Source organism: Sinocyclocheilus rhinocerous, unplaced genomic scaffold (assembly GCF_001515625.1).
Source record: "Sinocyclocheilus rhinocerous isolate Xijiao unplaced genomic scaffold, SAMN03320098_v1.1 scaffold1473, whole genome shotgun sequence".
Taxonomy (NCBI): domain Eukaryota; kingdom Metazoa; phylum Chordata; class Actinopteri; order Cypriniformes; family Cyprinidae; genus Sinocyclocheilus; species Sinocyclocheilus rhinocerous.
The window spans coordinates 1011817-1035455 of NW_015638582.1; the positions used below are offsets into that span (position 1 = coordinate 1011817).

At 37.0% G+C, this 23639-nt stretch overlaps 3 protein-coding genes across 6 annotated transcripts in view; all 3 read right to left on the minus strand.

Annotated features, from left to right (window-relative positions):
* Positions 1-1203: 1203 nt before the first annotated feature.
* LOC107749883 (small ubiquitin-related modifier 3-like) lies at positions 1204-3775 on the minus strand. Its single transcript, XM_016565102.1, has 4 exons — positions 3583-3775; positions 2837-2965; positions 2648-2719; positions 1204-2091 (listed from the first exon to the last, which is right to left on the minus strand). Exons 1-4 carry the CDS (start codon positions 3601-3603, stop codon positions 2029-2031), a joined length of 285 nt encoding a protein of 94 aa, XP_016420588.1. The 5' UTR covers positions 3604-3775; the 3' UTR covers positions 1204-2028.
* A 954-nt stretch (positions 3776-4729) lies between these two features.
* On the minus strand, positions 4730-7830 carry pttg1ipb (PTTG1 interacting protein b). The gene is made up of 7 exons (XM_016565130.1): positions 7538-7830; positions 6607-6659; positions 6368-6476; positions 5974-6076; positions 5705-5770; positions 5534-5580; positions 4730-5417 (listed from the first exon to the last, which is right to left on the minus strand). Exons 1-7 carry the CDS (start codon positions 7629-7631, stop codon positions 5374-5376), a joined length of 516 nt encoding a protein of 171 aa, XP_016420616.1. The 5' UTR covers positions 7632-7830; the 3' UTR covers positions 4730-5373.
* Positions 7831-8667: 837 nt separating this feature from the next.
* LOC107749884 (unconventional myosin-X-like) overlaps positions 8668-23639 on the minus strand; it is an 80041-nt gene continuing 65069 nt past the window's right edge. For 2 of the 4 annotated variants that reach the window (XM_016565103.1, XM_016565107.1), the window contains 17 exons: positions 22249-23085; positions 19383-19506; positions 18682-18925; positions 18425-18520; positions 18170-18263; positions 17998-18053; positions 17653-17795; positions 16203-16397; positions 15950-16107; positions 15399-15522; positions 14348-14645; positions 13311-13518; positions 12844-12980; positions 12533-12653; positions 11260-11718; positions 10925-11116; positions 8668-10213 (listed from right to left, as the gene is read on the minus strand). In XM_016565103.1, coding sequence (XP_016420589.1) covers positions 10109-10213; positions 10925-11116; positions 11260-11718; positions 12533-12653; positions 12844-12980; positions 13311-13518; positions 14348-14645; positions 15399-15522; positions 15950-16107; positions 16203-16397; positions 17653-17795; positions 17998-18053; positions 18170-18263; positions 18425-18520; positions 18682-18925; positions 19383-19506; positions 22249-23085 — 3591 coding nt within the window. In that variant the 3' untranslated portion in view covers positions 8668-10108. The remainder of the gene's footprint in view (positions 10214-10924; positions 11117-11259; positions 11719-12532; positions 12654-12843; positions 12981-13310; positions 13519-14347; positions 14646-15398; positions 15523-15949; positions 16108-16202; positions 16398-17652; positions 17796-17997; positions 18054-18169; positions 18264-18424; positions 18521-18681; positions 18926-19382; positions 19507-22248; positions 23086-23639) is intronic. The other 2 variants (XM_016565104.1, XM_016565105.1) reach the window with 2 other exon arrangements.

Genomic DNA, 23639 nt, shown 5'->3' on the forward strand with positions numbered 1-23639 from the left:
CGGGCAGGTCAGGAGGTAATTCATCCGCCTTTAGAGGGGATTACTGAGTGCTTCAAGTTAAACGCTTGAGATAAACACACTTCTCTGCTGCTCCTCTCTGATCTCTCTGTTGCAAAAGGTGTTAAGAGGGAGGTATTTTCCAGCATACTGTGAACTCACTCATTAGCACAGTGGGACTTCCCTGCTTGAATCCCTAAGCAGACTGAATGTAAACACATTTAGACCAATAAACAGCTTTGATATTAAAGTGCCATTCAAAGAACACAAGTGCAAATTGAAATGTAAATACTGCTTTATTTAGCTCACAGCTGAACAATGTATTGTGTGGGGATTACATTGTTATTAATTAGCTGAATTATAAAATCAGGCTATGCAAATCTGCTATTGTTCTTCACAAAGCATGCTGATGCAAATAATCCTTCCCATCTCATTACCTTAATAATGTTATCAATTTTCCTCATTTCACGATCAGGTATCAATGCTTAAACAAATTCATGCCTGATATAAGAAGCACTTATTACCCTGAGGTATGAAAATGAATCTGTAAAAAAATCTAACTCAAACATATCACACTTGTTTTATAATGATTCTGGGGCTCAGACTTTTACAGATCCACAATAAAGAAATAAACATCTCATTTTCTAGATTTATCTATTCTGTGCCATTGTCAAACATTCACATAAAACTCCTGAAATTGCTATCAATCAATTTTACAGTGCAGCAAGGCGACACTATATTAATGTTATTTTTATTCTTTATGAACGTTAGCCATCAATTTAGCTCAAAGATACTCTTTTTTTGTTGCATTGTAGCACTGGAGATTCCTTTAAAGAAAATAAAATTCAAGACAAGGATTCCTGGATTCAATGAGTGTTGTAAGAAAATTGTTTAATTTAATCCCACTTACTGACTTGTAAAAAAAACACAAAGAATTCTACATAAGGCAATTTTTTTCGTGAAAACTAGACATTTTAAGAGAATCAGTGTGCTTAACTCATTTAAACAATAGCCTCATACTGATACTGCTCCATTAAATGCACTGCCAGCAATTTTAGGATTTTCTGACAGTTGGTAGAAAATATTCCAGAACTGCATGCAATCTCTCTCTCTAAATGCACCATAACACAGTTACTCCATCTAGTGGCAAACCATTGCAATCTTGAACTGAACTTTATACAGCCTGAAGAACAAGACAAATGCAAATCAGTATCAAACTATATTTATTATATACAGTAGTAAATGGCCAACATAGGATCCTCTGCTCTCCCAAACAACTCTGCTATTCCCATTACAACACTCACACATGTTGATTTGGCTTGAATTCACTGTGGAGTTGCAATTACAGCAGGATAGTGTTTAATACTCTTGATATGCCAGAAGGGCTAAATGAGAGTGATGTTACTATATGACGTATTTGCAGAGGGCAAACTATGAGACGATAAAATTATGGGGAACACTTAGTTTGTATATCATGAAATTCATAGCAAACAGCACACTTTTAAAGACATATGCATCAAAGCTTTTAAAATTAAAAATGGCTACCGGCAAATGATCCACAATCTAGCTTTATCAAACCTGAGGTGTCAGAAAAACACAATGCTGCAATGTCACCATTCGAAACTGTTCATAAAAAAGGTTGTCTTAAAGTTTAGCTGTTTACCACAATTAAAGAAATTCTGGGACCATACTAAGAAGTCACAAACATCCTTTCACAAAGCTTCCCTCCTTGTATATAAAAATAGATGGGGGAGGTGCAAACATACATACAAACATAATACAAAAACGTATACAACAGGCATACAATCTCCAAAAGGGGGAAAAACAACATTACTAGCTGTCATTTCCAATTTAGTTCAGAGAGAACATTGGAAAAACGGAAATTAGGTCTTTGGATGATTAAAAAGAAGCAAAAAAAAAGAGCTATTAACTTAGATTTGATTTCTAGAACCTTTTCCATTTCAGCCCTGAACTGCAGTGGAAGTGAAGATGAGCACAAATAAACAAGCTTCATCCACATGTGCTTCATCTTTAGCAGGTTCCTCCCGTCTGCTGCTGGAATACATCGATAGTGTCCTCATCTTCCATTTCCAGCTGAAAATTCACATAAAAACATACACTGAGTACATTTCAAACTGAGGGCTTATAATAGTTTTATGTGCGCCAAGCTCCAAATTTGCAAATACACTATGACAAATGCAGCTTTTTTTTTTGTGCTGTTTGTATGGATTGCTTAATTGTATTTATTTTTTTGGACAAAGACTGCATCCTCAATGAGATTTGGAGCTGATTAATATTACTGAAAGCAACTAGGAAAATACAGTCCCCATAGCAAGACAGCATACATGTTTATTAAAAAAATATTACTAAAAATAGTGTGAATTGTGATGTTTTGACTCTCTAGCTGTTTGGGCTCTCATTATGACGGCGCTTATTCACTGCAAAGCAGCCACTGGCGAGCAAGCGATGTAACGCTAAATTTCTCCAAATCTGTTCCAATAAAGGAAGAAATCTACATCTTTGATAAGGCCTGAGGGCAAGTACATTTTCTGCAAACCATTCAGGAAACAGTGAACTATTCCTTTAAACAGTTAACATTTCAGAAGCTGCTAACATTTGTACCAACAAACTGAAAAATAAGCGTACAAACCTGTGCAGGTGTATCAGTCTCATTGATTGGCTGACCATCAAACCTGAACCTAATTTGCCTTATGGATAAACCCTGAAAAAAAAAAAAACCTCCAAGTTATAAATCTGCACATCAACATAACGTCAAATGTGCAAAGCTTCATGATGTGTGCAGATCTCAGGATCACTGGAGCTCAAGCTGCAGTCTCACCTGTCTTTCGCAGTAGGCCTTCATCAGTTTGTTGAGGGGGGTATGCCTTTTAATTTTGAACTGGACCACAGATCCATCCTGACCCGCCACTTTCAAGTTGATGTGGTCATTTTCAGTCTTCACGCCCTCCTGAAATGAAATATGCAGTGTGTGGTGTTAAACAAAGATGAATCATGAACATGCACTGCTCTGAAGGGTTTCTATACACACACACACACACACACCAGGTAGATGATTTGAGCTAAAACCACATTGTGCTTTACATGCAGTCCCTGTAATAAACATTAACGTTAGATGTTCCTGTGATACGGAGTAAGAGATGAACGACGCGCTAAACAGCCAGACTTGAGTCTATATCAGCATTTGTTAAAACACTAGCGTTACTGGGGAAAAGGGCTGCGTGAACAACTGTGCGACGCTTTCGGTGCAACTGCGTTTGGCGCAAAGTTGCAGCAACTATCCGCCACGAAAGAAAGCCAATCTGAGCATCTCGCTGATGCTGAAACGAAGCAAAATACTGCCGATTTCATTGTTAGCGACAAGAGATGCAATGATTCTCCATGTAGTTGGATGGCTGGCTGAGATACATGGCCATATGCGGAAAATGCGCAAAATCTTTGTTGAAAACCTTTGTTTCCCCACATATAATGTGCAGGATCCCGACAATCTACATTCACGCATTATAATCACATCAAAATACACCCCTCCGTGCTGCTGGAGCTCGGCGCACAGAGAAATGCATGTACCTTTGGCTTCTCGTCTGACATTTTTGTAGAAATGTAGGATTCTCCCGGTAAATGTGGATGTGACGGTAACACGAGTGCTGTCCTCCCCGCGCTCAGCAAGAAAGCGCAGACTGGATTCGCACGTTTGATTGGCCCGGGCAAAACCACGTGATTCCCAGCAGGGAGCTGTAGCCCCAGAACGCGCAAAATCAACTCGTCCATTTGATTGGACAGTATGAAACCACGTGACCAATCCTCCTGTTCCGGTCAAGGTCCGAGGCTACAAATTACTTTTAATTATGAACATATTTTCAACATGATAACGTGTTACTTTTGCTTAATGAAAAAATATTACATTAGACACGACTAAAAACACATATCTTCCATCTTTATTTGGCCCACTATCTCTAGCACTCTATTCTAATTCTATTTGATCTATTTGTTGACTTGATCCTCTAACACTTGCACTCTCTGTTCATTTTCTAACTGCTTATTTTCTTTAAAAAAAAAGGCCTGTAACACTAGCTTTCTCTATTCTTTTTCTATTCTACTTGTTTTCTTTTTGTGTTTTATATATATATATATATATATATATATATATATACACACACACATACATACACATATGTGTGTGTGTATTAAAAAATTGCTATGTGTACTGCATTAGGCTAACTGACACTTGTTATAGCACATATATATATATATATATATATATATACACACACATACATACACATATGTGTGTGTGTATTAAAAAATTGCTATGTGTACTGCATTAGGCTAACTGACACTTGTTATAGCACTTCCATATTATTGCTCTTTTGTTGGTTTTGTTTGCTTCTGTTGTCATCATTTGTAAGTCGCTTTGGATAAAAGCGTCTGCTAAATGACTAAATGTAAATGTAATGTACTTCTTTGGGGTCTCATGTATAAAAAACAAAAACATGATTAAACGTGATATACATTTAAAAATGTAATTATATATAAATTACCTTTATATAAAAATGTAAAATAAAATAATAAATTAGCTGACATTGCTACAAAAAAAACGTGAAAAATTTGTACTTTTGATGTTTAATGTGTCACAAAATTACTAGCAATATGATTTAGGTAAAATCTATTTTTAATTTTTTTTACATTTTAATAATGTATATTTGTTTTCTGTTTACTGTACAATATTCACTTTTATTGATATCTTTCTCACAGTTTATTTGACTTTTGTAAATTGCACTGACAAATCAACCCTTTGGTAAATACAATAAGCTAGTGATCAAAACATTAAAAAATGCAGCACAAAGTCAAATTACATTGAAATGCCAACAAATCAATTTGCCAATTTGAAATGTGTGGGACATTAATCTATAAAGCGCACTGTATTATAGCACGTTTTCTATATTTATGCAAGACAAGTCCTAGTTTAATCCGAGTAAAAAGCTACACCGCTAAAATTTGCTGAGGCTAAATAAAAATGAATTGTACTGCCAACCAAAAGTCCAATGCAGACTCAAATATCAACATGTCTTGCTTAATTTGGTTGACGCTTATTTGGATTTGCAAATGTCATCCATGTACTATATTTACAAGGCTTCATATTGTGGTTTGCTTGAAGATTAATCGAAAATCCAGGTGTGAGTTAATTAAATTTCAAGCCAAAAGCAATGTATGTTTGTGTGGTCAGCTGCTAACTGGTATATTCAGTGTCTTTCAAACTCAAAGAAAAATGGAGTGCTGGCTGTGCAGGGAAATGTGTTCATTTTTACAATAGGTGTGAGGTAAAAGAAAAGACAACAGTGGAGCATCATCACAAGTTTCTTAGCTGTTCTCAAATCTGGAGTACTGGTTATCCTTTTTCAAACCTAAAACAGAGTGAGCAATGATAAAACTCTGAAACAAAGTGTAATTACTATTTATCAGTGAACTTAAAGATAATACAATTTATTTTATATCATTTATGATGAAAGGGAAATCTTACCGTATTTCAATCGCATTTCTTCATGTCTCTGCCTCATCTCTGCTTTCCTGCATTCAAATAAGAACTTTTTTCTTACTGAGCACTATTGCATCAAGACATCTCCACAATTCTTAACAAAATAATCAAATGTATGAAATTTTGAGAAATGAATTTTCTCAAAACAAATCGTACCTCTCCTCTTGACGGAACTTTCTCAGATGACCTTGTCTCTCCATTCGCTCATCACTCCTTTTAGACCTTTCGAATTTTCATGAGAAATTCAATGTTATAATTTCTTGCATGTTCCAATGTTATAGTGATTTGTTATTAATAATTAATAGCAGTAAATCAATATATATCATTTTCACTGACAAGAATACGTTATGAAGAGAAATATGTACAAATTAATGGCTGATCTTAATATCACAAACTCTAATTACAAGTGCTGGTTTTCATCTTACCCAATGTTTTCACATTTACAGCAGCAGAAGCAGCAGACAAATATGGCGATGATGATCACCCCCGCGATCACAGAGATGGTAATGATGAGAGTCTGGAAATTCACTGAGATTCAAATAACACAGAACAGAGGGGATCATTCTTGTACAAAACTCACAGCTCACAGGCAATAAATGTAAATGTTAAACTGGCCTTGACACATTTTACAAGAGTGTAAAGGTAATAAAGTGACAATCAAGAATGTAATTAAGTTAAAGCTACCATGAACTATGAATGTGACACATAAAGCTCTTCTAGTTTTTACAATTCATTTCTTAACAAATGCATGTGATACATCCATTAAGAAGGTAAAGAGATGGCAAGATGTTTCTTGTTGTATGTCACTGTCAGTCTTACTCCAGCATACTCCCCATCGTGCTTCTGAGAGCGGACAAACACTGTGAGAGGGCAGAATGCTCTTCACTGGATAGTCAATGCATTTCTGGCTTGAGATGCACCACAAACACTGAAAAAGAGAAACAAATATATTACACACATTTTATGTTTCACTAATTATTGCTGTCTGTGGAACAAACGCGGGGCTTAGAAGTCTGATGATCACAATTGTTGACAGTGAATAACAAATTATATCTTACCGAAACAATCATCAGACATTCTTCACAAGTTGTGTTGGATTTTATAGTGCAGTCTGTGAAAAGAACACAGTTTTTGGGACAAGTCTGATATCACTCAGTGACAACTGATTTTAACCATATCTCTATTATACATCTCAAACATTTTGAGACAAGTACATTTCTAAAATTGATTTCAATATTTGAAATCTGAACCATATAAACTCAGAAATCAGCATTGATGAACATAAAACATATTTTTACATAGCAGTTATATTAAATATTATCACTGACCTCTCTTATAAAACTCTTATACTGAACACAATATTCCTTTATGTTTTCTAGCCTATCATGTGATTTAAACAAAATAAACCGCAGGAAACTCTTAAAAAGTGCATTCAAACAAGCAAATAAAATCTCAGTTTACCATGGTTACGGTTTACAGTTGACAAAAACCAAAATGTTTCAACACAACTTTATAACATATATATTTTTAAAGTATTTCAACTAGTAAAACAGTGCTTGGGGTCCAGAGTGTTAAAGCGATTTGTTTTACTGAGCCGACTGAGTCACATGATCACTGCTAGAAGTCACTTCCAAGTAACATTGTCGTTAAACTGTTTGGTTATACATGACTTATTCTTAAAACGTAACAATTTCCAAGAAATAGACGATATGTCGGACGATTAATTCAATAAATGTCTGCTGGCCAGACAAACTGCAAAAACATTGGCTGCGTTTCAAATCCTTGCGAGCTGCCTACACAGACAGCATTTATAGTCATCATGAGCGCGTTCTGAATCTGAACCGATTGTGTGAAATGAGTTGATGTCCAAAATGCTATCCAAGTATAGTACTAGGTAAATATTATACTAGGTAAAGACAGCCATTGTTTGACCATATCTGCGGTTAAAAAGCTTGTAAACACACACACAGCAGTATGGCTGAAACTTACTCGTTTCTGGACTTGTCGTCTGACCAAAAACTATTACAAAACAGAAGACAAAGAAAACAAAAGTAAAAAGTAAAAAAGTCCGAGTTTGGATCATGATGGCAAACGCAGCGGATCTTTGATTTCAGGCCTGGCTGGTCATGTGTTTGCTGGAAGGACTGAACGACGACTTTTGCAAGATCCTCCCAGTTTCGAAATAGCGGTTTATGGTTAAGCAGGGTTTGAGGTGCTGATTTAGTTGTTGTTTTCCTGACAAACAGTAATGTGGGTAAAGTAAATAGCAGGCAAAAATAGGCTACATTCAAACAAAACATGACGTCAGGTTGGCTTCCTTAAAATGTATTTAGATATATTATTTAATGCCTAAAACATCATTATATTAAAAGTAAGAAAAAAAAGTAATAAAAGTTTGGAAAACACATAAACCGATCTGGTAACTTTTTTTTAAATGGCTAATTTTTGTTAAATAAATATTTGTCATCTTTTATCTAAATGGAATAACTGCCTCCGAAACAAAATTATTTTTTGAATATAAAAAAACATTCTTATTTATTATATTTATTGATATTAGCTCCATAGATAAACGTTTGTTGTGTAGGAGAGCACAAGAAAGGATTTATATTTGAGTAAAACATGACCAGAATTTACTGTCCACAGATATGAGTGCTGTTGCTCATAAAGCATGAACGTGTGCAGTAATCATATTTGAAGGGAAGTATTAAAAGGGAAGACATTTTGAAGGGAAGACATTTTGTGGTCACATCTTGCCTTGCACTGGAGAATCAAAGGCTCTTCAGCCTGACTCCTACTGTAAAAATCTCTGAGAGAAACATGCCTTTAATGGACCACTATGTCTTAATGGGGAACAAAACTAATATCCACAGCAATGCACTTTGTTCATCTTTATATTATATATTCTTTATATATTTTGTAACAAAGATGAACAGAAACAAACTCCAAAAATATTTTTTAATTACAAGCGAACTTAGATAAATTAATGCAAGATGTAATTTATTTTATATCATGTGCATGAGGTTGTGGAAAAGCGAGGGACAAAGGAAAACAGGTAATTTTATAACACTTTTAAATAATCCACACCAACTGGAATTTAAATAATTTATTAAGCATTTTGTAAATCCAGTTACAAAAAAAACAATCTTTGATTTTCATCCTCTACACAAACTGGAATATGTTGACGCTAAACTAAAGATGTTGAGATGCACTCTGGCAGTGAACTGACCAGCAGCTCACCAGATTTATTAATGGAGCAATAATGAACAGAACTTTGAATGAGGTTGTGGAACCACATAAACGAGTCTCTGATACCACAGTGACATCCTCCATTCATATTATCACTGTGTGTTACATCACTGATGTAGGGAGTCTGTACACGACATACCATCAACATCACCATCCATACAATGACACAAACACTGAATAAATACCCAGCCCACCTATAAGTATTAACTCTCTTTTAGGCACACAAAATCATCCTTCAGTTACAAGTATGCAGCTTTCCTTAAAAAAAAAACATTCTTAAGAAAAAACACAAGCACATTCCAAACATCCGTCTGAAAAAGGTTTGACATTTAAACTGAAATGGATAAATTTATCTTGAAAATAAGAATTTACAACTGACCTACTGTGTGAAATAGCACAGTCATAGCTTTTCTGCAAATATCAGTGGTATTCCACCAATTTCCTTTCAGATCTTTTTGCTATAACAACCAAAACACTGCACTGAAATATTGAGATATTGCTTATGTCTTTATACTGTACCTTAGCTTAACCCAGATGGGGCCGTTCACATTTCAGTTTCTTTTTTTTTTTATGTAAACATGCACTAGACAGACATGTTTGACTGATGTATTTATCTTGTGTCTTTTGAGGCATCTGGCACGACACTGCATTCTAAAAAAAAATTCTTCTGCCTTGCATCTTATTTTTAAACACAAAAAATTGATCTGTGTGAATGGCCCCTAAGGTGCCCTTGTGTGGAGTAAGGCAAATGGGCAAGTTTTAACATGGCTGTTGAGGCCTTCAGTGTATGCAATCACCTCAGGCTATTAGTCTTTGAAAGCTCTCAACAAAACATTGTTATGTGTGTAACATTTAAAACCGTGTTTGGATCTTTTCACTTCAAAGAGTGTTCGAAACTGAAGTTGGCCAAAAGCAGAAAGGAGCATACTGAAGCATTCAGGACTTTTGAGGTATTGGCGATGAACATTTGCTGGTCAACTAGTACTGCACCACGTACTAACCAGACGTGATGGGATAAAGGAACAAGTGCTAAATTTAGCTTGGATGATTGACAGGACAGTCTGTTGGTAGCCCCGCCCACAGTGGAATCTCATTGGTCCAAAATTCTACTGTATATTAAACATCAATTATGATACGTTGTTAGAGGGGTGGTTGTCTACACACACAGAGATTTAAAAAAAAATTATAACATGTTTGCCTTATAACTGGTTCCTGTATAATCATCTTATATTCATCAATCCACATCCCTGCTGTTGAATTAATTTTTCCATCAGTGTGAAGGAAGTCGCTCTCGTCTTGATTGGTCAGCACTCATCACCTGATCCAGTTGCTCCCAAAGCTGGCCACTGATCTGACACTGCACCGTTTCTTAACTATCATGTTGATGTAGGCTTTCATTATTTTGGTGATCTCTCCAACCTGAAAAAAGCCACAGTTTATTCACAGTGAACAAAATTGAAGAAAGCAAACCAAGAAACACTTCTATTCAATTGCATGTTGATTATGTATAAAGGGATAGTTCACCCCAAAAATGAACACTCTGTCGTCATTTACTCGCCCTCACGTCATTCCAAAACGTATTCTTGAAAACAAAACCTTGAAGCTTCAAAATTGTGAAATAGTTCTTATGAATCAAAGGTTTAATCCAAGTACAAACAAAAACATACAACACATTAAATGTGGTAAATGGAAGCTCGACCGCACTGTGTGATACAAGAGAACAAACCACACTGGTTCTTGTGGAAGCTCAAGCGTGCTTGCCTGACATGCGAGAACAAATCTTGCTGTAGTACATTTGAGTTTCTGTTTACCATATTTGATGTGCTCTATGTATATGCATTGATCAGTGTTTCAATGGGAATAAAGGCCTAAATTAAATATAATTTTAAGCAATCTTGTCTCCTCAGAAGACTTGGATCAAACTGCTTGCTTCATACTGATTATGCTTTCAATGTCTTTCTAAACATTTTAAAAGGTCAAAGTTTTGGTGTCATGAGCTTTCAATGAGGGGACAGAAATTTCTTAATTTGTTTCGAAGATTAATGAGTTTGAAACGACATCAGGGTGAGTAAATGATGACAGAATATTATTTTTTGGGTGAACAATCCATTTAAAATGACATTTGATTACCTGAGGTGTCTCAAAGAACATGTCCCTCCCATCCACGGTGATCTTATACGTGCTGGCGTGAGGAGCTCCAAAGAAGACAATGTGTTCATAGGGGAAAGTCTCCAGAGGTTTGGCCTCTCCTCGCTTATACACAGACACGTTCTCGGCACTCACGCTCAGCCAGAGATCATGAGGGAAACCACCTTCTTTACACTGCACACAGAATCACAACAAGTGTCAGATTAGCCAATCGAAAAAGCATCCAGATACTATCCTGGATTCAAAACGCATGGGGCCACAGAGAGCTTTTTTGGCCATTTCAATTAATGTAATCATCTCACATCCTCAGTTCTTACCTCCACATCAAACAGTGTTGATCCATACCCAGGCCACTCTTTAATGATGTTCATGTATTTGAGCATGGCTTGATGCTGATCCAGACCACGCAGCCGGCTCCATTTCTCCATAATATTGGCCCTGGTGGCTGAAGTCTCTTCCTTGATCCACATTTCCATCATTTGTTCCTCTTGCATGCTGCGCTGCTTCTTCATGGTGCCTGTCTTCAGCCCTCGCCTCAGCGTGCCGTCCAGGAAGCTCGTCCTCCTCCTTTCCAGGGTTTGTCCTGATCCGGCTGCGCCTCCTACTTTGGTGAACTGAAGTATGCGGCTGCGCAAACGGCCGGTGGGGTAGACGCTGTCCAAGCTCCAGTTCACCCGAGACACATCCCCATACAGGTACTGCAGACGTAAAGCAGCCAGGTGCTGGAGGGTGTCCTCGTGGGCAGGAAAGTGACCGCTTATTAAACTTTCATGAGCCTGGAGAGATGAATAAGATGGAGACTCACATCTGACTTCTTCTGAAGTCAGAAAATGACCTTTTTTGTGTGTTTTTTATGCTTGTAGATACCAAACTTTGAAAAGAAAACACAGCTACATAGACTAAAATCAAGTGCAAAGGTGCAATACATAGAACAGAACTGAATTACAGGGGTTAATGTTTAGCTAGTTAGCACTGTTAGCATTGTTGCTGGTAGATGCTGTAACCACGCAATTCAAGTATCTTTCTCCAATGATGACCATTCAGAATATGATTTTTGAAATTGAAACACTATAGAAAGTGATTTGAACAGAATAAAGGCAAGAAGTGAAAATATAAATTTCACTTCTTCAGCAACTTGCCTATGAACAGAGATTTTCTGTTCCATATTCTAAGATGTGACTGATATCAGAAAATATCACCAAATGCAAAATATTCTATGCTCAGAATCAATACTGTTGATGCTAAAACTAAAACGAATAAAATGTTTCAATAATTAAAACAAATCTGAAATAAGATAAAATAGAATAAAATATAATTATTAGTCTTACAAACATTAAAAATTAGAAATATCTTGGAAACTAACTGAAATAAGTAAGTTTAAGTTGCTAAAATTAATAAAACTGAAATACCATAAAAATAAAAAAGAAATAAATATTTTAAACTAAAATGAAAAATATAAAAGCTAAATCAGTCAAGCAACTGCCATTGAGCTGAATGGGAAATGTTATGGATAGTTTCTCCAGGTATTAGACACCTCCATGATTGACTTGAACAGAATAGAGGCAAGAAATGAAACTATAAATTACTGACCTGCTCAAACATGAAGACAAACTCCACTCCTTCCTTGGGCATGCTCTCCACATCCAAGAAACAATACAGTTTGAAGTACAGCTTCCATGGGCCGTCTTCCTCCACTTCACTTCCTGCCAACCTGAGAAACAACCACCACAACAAACAATCGTTTTTGTGTTATTTCAGATTGGTTTTAGAGGCTTTGGAGATTATATTAGAATATTACAGCTTTAATAACCAAGTGATGACACATGCATTTGGCAGCGTTTTGTAGGAACAGAGTTTAATTTCTGAGAGTGAATAGGCGCAGCTTTGTGGTGTAATTTTACCTCTCGAACTTGGCCAGCACATCAGCCACAATCACCCTGCTCTCCACGGCCCGGCCGATCAAGTTGTTATGCTCAAACAAAGCAAACATGTTCCTGCTGTCCTCCATAGCCAAGCCTCGGATCAGTTTCTCTACCACCTACACAAAGAAAAGGAACAAAACACTTCTCCGTCAGCGTATTACACCACACATTCCTGATTAAGAGGAACATGATCTATATCTAGGCAAGATTTGTTCATCTGCAGTTTTCTGTTCTCTGTTGAAGCTCAGGTAGACTTTCATTCAGCCAAAATCATTATTTGTTATATCATTGTTTGTTTTATAACTGCACGGAAAAGCACGATTACATTTGTGGGTGCAAGAGTGCAGTTCTGAATATATCTGATTATTCTCTTAGAACACTGGGTTCTTGTATTCTAATATTTTGTATGATATTTCTGCAGTGCAGAGTCTGTTAGCATCCCTCACCTCTCCTGCTGTAGTGTGAGAGTTGATTGAAATCTTGCAGGAGCCTCCACCATGGCAGTAAACAGTGGTCGTCATCTCACGTCTGTGCAAAAGAGCGATTATCTCCTCTTGCGAAGGCACAAACTCCCGCGCTTTTGTCTTCTTCAGCGACTCGCCAATGAACACAGCGAACATCTCTATTTCTGTCCCAGGGAACAACTCCTTTATCCTAAAAAGTCATTGATATCAGAAAATATTAATGGCACCAAATGCAAAATTTTCTGTGCTTAGAATCAGTGTTGTTATTGCTAACTAAAACTAAAACTAATAAAAAAATCTGTAATTGAAATAAAGCTGAGATAAAACATAAATATTAGACTTTCAAACTTTATTTAAAATTAAGATTTTAAACATTCAAATTAAAATTTTAGATGTAAAATTAGACATGTTTCCTTGGAAACTAATTGAAATGAATAAGTTTTAGTAAAATTATTAAACTTAAATTTATATAAAATGAAGTTAATAGAAATATAAAAATGGCCAACAAAACAAAATTACTAAAACTAAAACTGAACTGAAAAAATAAACATAAAAGCCAGTTTGAAATATGAATAAATACCATTATAATATATTAATAATATAACACTAAAATAAAAAAGATCAAGTCTTTAGGTAAAATATACCCCACGATTTTTAAGTTTCTTACAATGCTGTAAACTTCATTTTTTTGTCTAAAACATGTCATTAACATAATTCGTGCAGATCAAATGAGTTTTTTTTACAAATTGTTGTGTTACCACCCAACACAAAGCCAGGATGGGCTATGTCATTGTTATACTTTTCAAAGGATGCAATGAATTTGATTATTTTGGCTGATGTACAAGGGCTTGGGCCCGGATGCTTTTCCCAACATTTTCCTGTATTTTCTTCTCAAAGTGCACCACAATCCTTCATATATATATGTTAAAACCCACTAAATTCTTTATTACAAAGACTATGAAAATCTACGATTTAACAGTGTGAAAGTAAATGTCATATTCAAAGAGCAGCTACCACACCTTTTCAGGTGGAACCGGAGGTATCTGAGGATGCCGCGGCTGGGCAGGAAGGTGCAGCTCATGCAGGTGAGCAGATGCCAGTGTGTGCGGTTGGCAGGGCTGTTGGGCTGAGGCACGTGATTGGTTTGTTTGATCAGCTGACAGTACACTTCATCTCTGAGCGGCCGCAGATCTTGGCATGTCTGTAAGATGCCTTGAATGATGGGCATTGGGTCTGACACGGCTTCCATCTCCTGTAATGAGTTAAAGATTTTGACTGCCTCATCTTGCAGGCTGGTGTAGCCTTTCTCCTTTTGCACTGCGAGAAGTAGGACAGAAAGAGGAGACAGATGGAGAAAGGGACACAGACACAAAGGATTAAATCCATCAGCCTACCAATGCAAATCCAGAGTTCAAAAGATAAAACTGTGCATCACTGAGCAAATAAATCATCAGTGAACAATCCAACAACGGGGCCAAAATATGTGAACTGTGTGAACGTGTGTGATCTATTAATAAAGGAATGTCCAGCGTTAAATAAACAGTAAGATCTATTAATGGCATAAGTGGCCTGCTCTCAATTACCACAGAAAATAATTTTGTCTTTTAGTTTGTAAAAGGGTAGTTGACATGCAATGACAATTTTTCTAAATTATTATATATGCAGATTTTATGACCTCCAATTAAGTATTGAGTATGGAATATGTGTACTCATTAGTAGTATTTATTAACATTTTGAATTAGCTTTTATTTTTATTTATCTTAGTTTTCATCTTAATTTTAGTTTAAGTTTTAGTAATTTTTTTATCTTATCTGCTATTTTATTACTTTAATTTATTTATATTTTACTTTTTTTTTTGCTTTAATTTTAGCACTTCAACTTATTTAAAAATTATATACATTTACATATTTAGATTTTACGCTTTTTTTATCCAAAGTAACTTAGACTGCATTCAGGGTATACATTTTGTTAGTTCATTACAGTACATTCTCTGGGAATCAAACCCATGGCTGTGCTATCACTATGCTCAGCTGAAACACAGGAGTAGATCAGTGTAAAGGAGAGACTCACAGCTGACATTGACCTCTCCGTACGGTAGAGGCAGCAGGGGCGAGTGCAGTGGGTGCTGCGTGTATCTCAGGATGGGGTTCCTCCAGTACATCTGCTCCACAGCCTCCACATTAAGACTGCTCTCCTGCACAACCATGAAAAGAACGATGGCATTAGGGTTTTTTTTATTCATATAACACAATGTACATCCACTGATTACTGAAGATAGAAACACAGCACACAAAGGAATTTTGAGCTACATTTACATGACTGAGTGCATCTTTGCAATTAAAAATGACTCAAATCTGTTGCATAAATGTAGAACAGAAGCAAGCAAAAATAATCAAATAAATACAGAAAATTAGACAAAAATAAGAGAAAAGAGTCTGAGTGAACAGCACACAGAGCACTCATCCGTGTACCTCACTTAACACTACAGTTTTTGACCCTGAGGGACTGTCGGGGTTCGAGAGGTATCGGCTTCCCCAACTGAAACATGATTGTTAATAAGATGAAAAACCTTACTCCACATGGAATCGTGAATTCAATAAGATTTTTTAGGGTGAATGTACCTTGATATCTCGGATGAGTTGCTGGGTAGGTGTTTCAATGGGAACCTTGTTGTCAATGGCCACCTGAATGGCTGAAGCCCATCTCATGGCTTCGTTCAGTAGTTTGGTGTAGAGACGGTAAGAATGCTTTCTCCCATGGACTATTATGTTCCAGTAACCTGTGGTGAACGGAGGAATTAGAAAAGGTCCACAGAACATTTGAAGAAATCTCTCTAGTTCTCAACTCGTTCTGCATAAAAATGTGTGAACTTACCTGTCTCCTTGTAAACTTTCTCATCAGGCTGGACAACCGAGCAAAGGCTGTTGAGCACCAGTGTTCCAAGTTTAGAGGCGATGCGCTCTGATGATTTATAATAATCCAGTGAGTTATTGGTCAGAACAAACCAGCGTTTCTTTAGCTTGAGGGATGTGCTCTTCCCACTGGACTTCATCTCTTTATGCAGCCAACCTGACAGAAATATTGAAAGAGGAAAAAATTACAATCAAGAGAGTATGAGAAGACTTTGCATGTGTGTATTTGAGTGACCATAAAATTGAAAGAATGATGATTCAAATAATAGTTATAGATTAGTTCATCACCTAAAAAAGGGATGTTACATTAATATTATTAAAGCAATAAGCCCCAAGAAGCCGTGGTTTACAGTGAATTTATAACAGCTAAGGGGCGTGGTTACAACCCCTGACAATTCACTGTAAACCATGGCTTCACAGGGCTTATTGCTTTTATAAAACGGTTATTCCATATATGTAGTAAGGTTTCACAAAATGAAACAGAGCAAGTAAAGTGCAATGATATTGATAAAAACATTATTCTTCCGAAACAAGTAGTTCCTCAGAAACGGTTGTGGTTCCAACAAAGTGGTTGCCGAGCAAAACACAAATGTAAACAAAGGTGCATGTTTGTAGAGTAATTTACAACAGCTTCGAACTTGGCTCAACCAATCAGAATCAAGGACCGGAACTATCCGTTTTATAATAGGTATTTAATAATATAACAACTAAAATCTACAGGTCTACAGATATCTACAGACAAAATTTAAACATGTATATTTGCTAGTATACCAATAAGCGAACAGCAAAAATTGGCACCAGTGATTCATTGATTAAAGAATGTTTTACAGAAATGTACAGTACATTCAAACATTTGGGGCTGGTATGGTTTTTGTTTTTGCAAGCTACATTTATTTGATCAAAAATACAGTATAAACAGTAATATTGTGAAAGATTGTACTTATATTATTTAAAATAACCGCTTTTTATTTTAATATATTCTAAAATATAATTTATTCTGTAATGGCAAATCTGAATTTGAATGGCAGAAAGACAGTGATAGTGAATGAAGGACATGAATGACACCCATTTTTTTTTTTTTTTTTTTTAAAAAGGATGTCCCCAAACTTTTGAACGATGCGTCTAACATCAAAGGGAAATTATAGACTGATATGAATGTTGAAAGACCTGTGCCTAACCCTAAAATCTTGTCTGACCAATCTGAACATCAAGGAACATGTCCTACTTGGATAAATCATGCTAAGCTTATAGGCCATGTGAGGACAAAAAAGACAAACTGTCCAGTATGTTTCATATTGGTTTTCCTACCAATTATTGAAAATAATCACTTTAGTTTTTCTCACCGACCTCAATGATGTAGCAAGTACAGTGCTGGTAAATCTCTGTATCCTGTACAGACCGGTCTGACTCACCTCTCACTATGAACTCCTGGCCGTCTATTCTCGAGTCTCCTTTAGGCTTCTGCAGAAGGCCGATCCAGTGGTGCATTTCCTCAGGTGTGTCAGTGTTGCAATGGATCACACGATTAGCAGTGATTATAACAAATGAGTTTGGCCTGAGGAAAATAAACCTTATGAGTACAGCACAGACCATTATATCATGAATACTATTTCAAAAATACCATTTAAAGGGAAATGTTCTAAAATGATCAATTAAATTGAAAATGAATAAGTTAAATATATACAGTACGGATGATACAGAAAATATTATGTTTCTGGAATAATGTTAAGCTGAACTCTCTTGATAACATGCATTACCTGTCTGGATTGTCGGAGGCACATACAGAATCAATAAGCCCAACATCCAGTGTTCCCTGAGGATGAAACATCACATAAAAATATAATGTACATGTCACCTTTACATCACTTACAGGTGCTGGAAGTGATTCCAGACGTTTGCTAACTGAGTTTGATTAGTGTGAACACTCACGACTGCGTTCTTGGGGTTGGCCTGTTCATGCTGCATCTGCAGAAGCTGTTCTGGAGTGGCACTGTGGACGCGGCTCAGCACATTGAACCAGCCACTGCAACACAAGCATGACAGGTATTAGTCAACAATATGAAATAAGTTATAATACACCACAAGGGGGCGCAACAGATGTACGGTATATGCAAGTTACACACATTGAATAAACTCTATTGATCAGGCACATTGGAATAAAATAAATATACATTTTAAATGTACCTTGCATCCTCAGGAGATTCTGCATAGATCTGGTAAGTCCTGTCCTCGGTCACAATATTCAGTGCATTCTCCTTCTCATGGTTGTCCACAATATCCCTATGGGAAACACCACAGATCATCAGTCGATGAATATTAAAACAGTAAGCCTGGCCTCCATCAATTGGTCTTTTGCTTGTAAACATGAGGCAGACAGCCAGTTGCAGCAGCTATGCATTGTCCTTTACAGTGAACCAAACATCTGGGCACTGAGGTCTTACTTGGCAGCTCTGATGTCAATGGTTCCCTTCAGTTTCTCCTCACTGTCGTTCTCGAAATACATGAGTTTAGAGTCTCGGAGGACGAACCAGCGCATCTTCCAGTTCCTGCGGGACAGAGTGGACATCCCTCCACCTTTCTTGTACAGCCAGCCTGACTTGAGAGAATCCTGCTTTGCCCTGAACCACATAAAGGTCTCGTCTTTCAAAACACACCAGCGCCTGCGCCACGGGATCATCAGCCCACCTTGAAAAAGAAAAATTAAAAACAGTGGAATGAAACATTCATCTATCCTACCCATTGATACGTTCAGTTTGAGCAATATCATCCAGTGATATAGCCATAAGCTAAACAATAAGCAAGTAAATGGTAGGAAACACTCACTCTTCATGTACAGGTAGCTGTGGAAATAAGGAGGTCCACCTCCGTTTAGAAGATGCACTCTACCATTGGACACCTCCTCGTCTGTGTCCACATATCCATCATTCTCGTCATTGCTGTCAATGAACTGTGGGGAAAAAAGGAGTGTGAATGTCAATAAAAGGCTTTTAAATGTACTATACCTCTGTTCAAAAGAAATTAATTAAAAACAGTGGAATGAAACATTCATCTATCCTACCCATTGATACGTTCAGTTTGAGCAATATCATCCAGTGATATAGCCATAAGCTAAACAATAAGGTAAATGGTAGGAAACACTCACTCTTCATGTACAGGTAGCTGTGGAAATAAGGAGGTCCACTTCCGTTTAGAAGATGCACTCTACCATTGGACACCTCCTCGTCTGTGTCCACATATCCATCATTCTCGTCATTGCTGTCAATGAACTGTGGGGAAAAAAGGAGTGTGAATGTCAATAAAAGGCTTTTAAATGTACTATACCTCTGTTCAAAAGAAATTATTACTTTTTTAAAAAGTGAAAGTAAAGACTTTACATTGTTACAAAATATTTCTATTTCCAATGCTGTTCTTTAGAACGCTCTATTCATTAAAGAATCCTAAAAATGTATCATGGTTTCCACAAAATATTAAGCAATAAACCTGTTTTAACATTAGTAATAAGAAATGTTTCTTGAGCACCAAATTAGCATATTAGAATGATTTCTGAAGGATCATGTGACACTGAAGACTGGAGTAATGATGCTGAAAATTCAGCTTTGTGTCACAGGAATAAATTACATTTAAAAATATATTAAAACAGTTATTTTAAATTGCAATAATATTTCACAATACTACTGTTATTACTGTATTTTTGCTCAAATAAATGCAGCCTTGGTGAGCATAAGAGACGTCTTTTAAAAACATAAAAAATTACAGACACCAACATTTTTAATGCCAATGTATGTTTTGGCTAAAAATGGTTCTTTACACTGTAACCGTGCACCCTGGAGCACTTTGTGTATGCTGCGGTAGGACATCTGCATTTCACTGTCTAATCCTACTAGTTAATGCAAACAAAAAAAGCATGGCATCAGTAAATGTCCTCCCATTGTTAACTGTCATGTCAAGTTTCACATTACACCCAAACATAACCCGAATCAGGTTTCTGAGTTCAAATATTCTCCAAGAGTCAACAATCAAGCTGTTGCAGGACTGTGTTTGGAGCAGGTGTGACAAGCATTGGCTAATCGCTGCAAATTCTGGGAATACCCCAAAGGACAAAGACTCAATATATATCAAATCATATTCACCTAATCCCCTCATGCTGCTTTAGCAAATAAAACATGAATAGCTACAAGAAATCCAAAGCAATAATGCATTCATTATGGTATTATGCCAAGTTTAAAGGTCTTAAAAGAATTAGGACAAAGTGCTGAGTGTTTTTGTTTTGCTTCAGGCAATACCGGATCTCACTACCCTGACACTGAACTGTATAAATGTGATGAAATGCATATTCCTTTCATGCCTTACGAGGCGTTCACACTTTGCAGTGACAAAGCAGCTGGAAGTCGCTCATTTTAAATGAAAGGCGATGTGAGTGACAGTGACCGTTGGAGATGCCACAAAGATTAGCAGATCTCAACTTTCTCAAAATCTCAAATCTTAGTGACTACTAATGGACGTACAGACAGTGAAACTCACATGATCCACCAGCTGATACAACAATTGTGTAGAAACACTACAAGCAACAACGGACAGGTTTGTAGGTCAACTAGTTGCCCATACTAGTGAAGGTCAATATTTAAGAGCAGCAGTGCTGTAAAGGAGATGAATTTATAAATGCAACTTATCCACAAAGGTTGTGATGCGCTGACTGTCAACTGTTAACATGCTGAGTTGGCACCAATAGCCTTGTGGGCAGCGTGCTGACATATCGCGCCATTGCACTATGGGCGTCCCGAGTTCGAATCCTGGCTCGAGGACCTTTCCCGATCCCGCCCCCCTCTCTTTCTCTCTCCCCCAATTCACTTTCTGTCTCCTCTACACTGTCATATCATAATAAAGTCAAAAATGGCAAAATAAATCTTAAAAAACATGCTGAGATTTAAAATCATGCCCTTTAAAGCACTGCTGCTATGGCAATCCAAGCAGTGGTTTTGCAACAAAGTGGACAGACTCAACATCAAATTTCAAGAAAATTTCACCTGCTGTGAGCAATGATTCAGTTGTTACGCTAAATACATACACTGAAAAAATAAATGTCTAATTAAGTAACTATAAGTTACCTTGCCATATATGGGGTAACCGTAAATGGTTTAACATGTAATTTTACTGTGACATACTGTCAAATTAGTTTTTATTTCCCCCAAGTAAAAACTATAAATACCATATAATTTCTGGTGAGAAACAGTAAAAGGACATTCCCAGAAGCCCCTGTGTGACTTCACATAGGATTATATTTTATATTTATATTTTTTGTTTCTTTTTTTGTTATTGGTAATGTACCTTAGAAAATTTTGTCACATTTTCTGTTGTTTAGTTAATGTTTGTTGCATTACTTTAGTTTTGTGAGTTACCCTGATGGTGTTTTGTCTTTGTGTGTGTGACCCTGTGCACTCTCTATATACAATTATTGGTCATGTTTTATAGACAGGCCACTTACTTTGAACTCTGATTCATCATGTGGTTTTCTGTTTCCACTTGCAATATTATGGTGGTTATTGGTACAAGGTATAAAGCAGATTTTGGTAGAATTCATGAAATATAAAATTATCGAATATGCACATTATGATGTTTTGTTACAATTCCTGTTGTATGCAAGTGTGTTTTGTCTATTGTATATAAAATATACAATGCCATCCCATAATACCTGAAACACTGCCAACATATTACACTTCTGGCAACCAAGCCTGCCATTTTTTTCACCATAAATATAGACATATTTTCTTACAGTGTAGGTTTCCATTTGATGGAGGGGAAAAAATGAGATGGGAGGGGGAAAAAAATGCAATGCTTTTGCTCGCAAACATTTGCATCCTCAAAAAATTGCAAAACTACTGCATTTACCTGAAACTTTGTATTTGTTCACAAAAGCTCTGAAATATAGTTCTGAAATATACTGATATATAGTGAAATATAGTCGCTCTCAGTGTGAACGCACTGTCAAAGTGTGAAAAGAGTGAACTCACTGAGTCTGAACTTCCTCTAAAGGAGTCTGTGCTGTTGTAGGTACAGGAAGATCTATGTAGCACTTCCTCGTCAGTGAGGTGTCCGTCATTAGTACTTCCTGCATCCCCACAACTCCCCAGCGCCTCCTCAAACTCCTCTTGGTCATAGTCCGACTCGGTGTCGGGCAGAATACTGAAGCTGGTTTCCTCCACTGGCAGTACAATCTCTGTTATCGTCTTCCTGGCGTTTTTATACACCACTCTATAATCTCCCGTGGTTGACGGCAGTGCAGCTGGAGGAGGGGGTGGAGCTGTAGTTGGAGGAGGGGGAATGTCTGAGAGTCTGTTTTGTTTGATGGAGGAATTGGATTTCGGTCGCTCCATCCGTGCAGGTGAGGACGTGGCCACCAGACTTTCAGCAAAGGCGGGCGGTGGAGGCGGAAGACTGGAGAGAATCTCTTTGTCCATGGGCACGGCAGCTGGGAGAGGGAAGTCATGGAGTGGGATACACTCGTCGTCCGCGTGGAAGCCTTCATCCACCTCTTCCTCAGCCAGAGGTGCAGTGGTCTCTGACGGGTCGTGAAGGTTCTCCTCGCTGGAGAGTGACTGCTCCAAACTTCCGAAGTCCAGCATGTCCAGGAACTCAGTGGCCACACGTGAAGCCTCTTTCTCCAGGCGGTAGATCTCGGCGTCCCTCTTCTGCTGCAGCTCGTCTCTGGAGCTGCCGTTCAGCAAGGACACCCCTTCGTCTCTCTGTCTCTGCAGTCGTTCAATCTCTCGCTCCAGCCGCAGGATCTCCTCCATCTGACGACTCTCCTCTTCAGACGAGTACTGGCACAGGCTGTGGGACACGTCCTTCTGGAATATAGGGGAGGGACAGTGAGGACACGCCAAATATATACAGTTCATTCTGTCAATCCAACAAAATGTCAAGGTTCAATCAAAAAGCACAATGCTTTAACATGCACTATGGTTATTCCATGGTATTCTTTTCAGTTTTGGTATTATGTAAACATCATGCTACATGAATATGGTAATCATTCACGTATATGAGTTAATGATATATTGTGTGTTCATGATAAACTATAAGACATTTTTAAAAAATCAGTTTAAAAAAATATCATGTATACCATTTCAAGAAAAGTTTAAAGACTCTACAAATGTCATGCTGTGTGACTATCATGTAAAAAGAAATAAAATATTTTCCGTATATTTTGAATATGTTAGTGTAGACATCTTTATTATCTCCAAAATGTTTTTAAAACATATTTTTCAAGTTAAAAAGTTTTCAAGCTAAAAAGTTAATTTAATTAATTTATTAATTCATAAATACTATTAAGGTTTTAGGGAGTTGCACCACATGACATTTTACAACCAGAACTAACCTCACCATATCCTAAAAAGGTCACTTT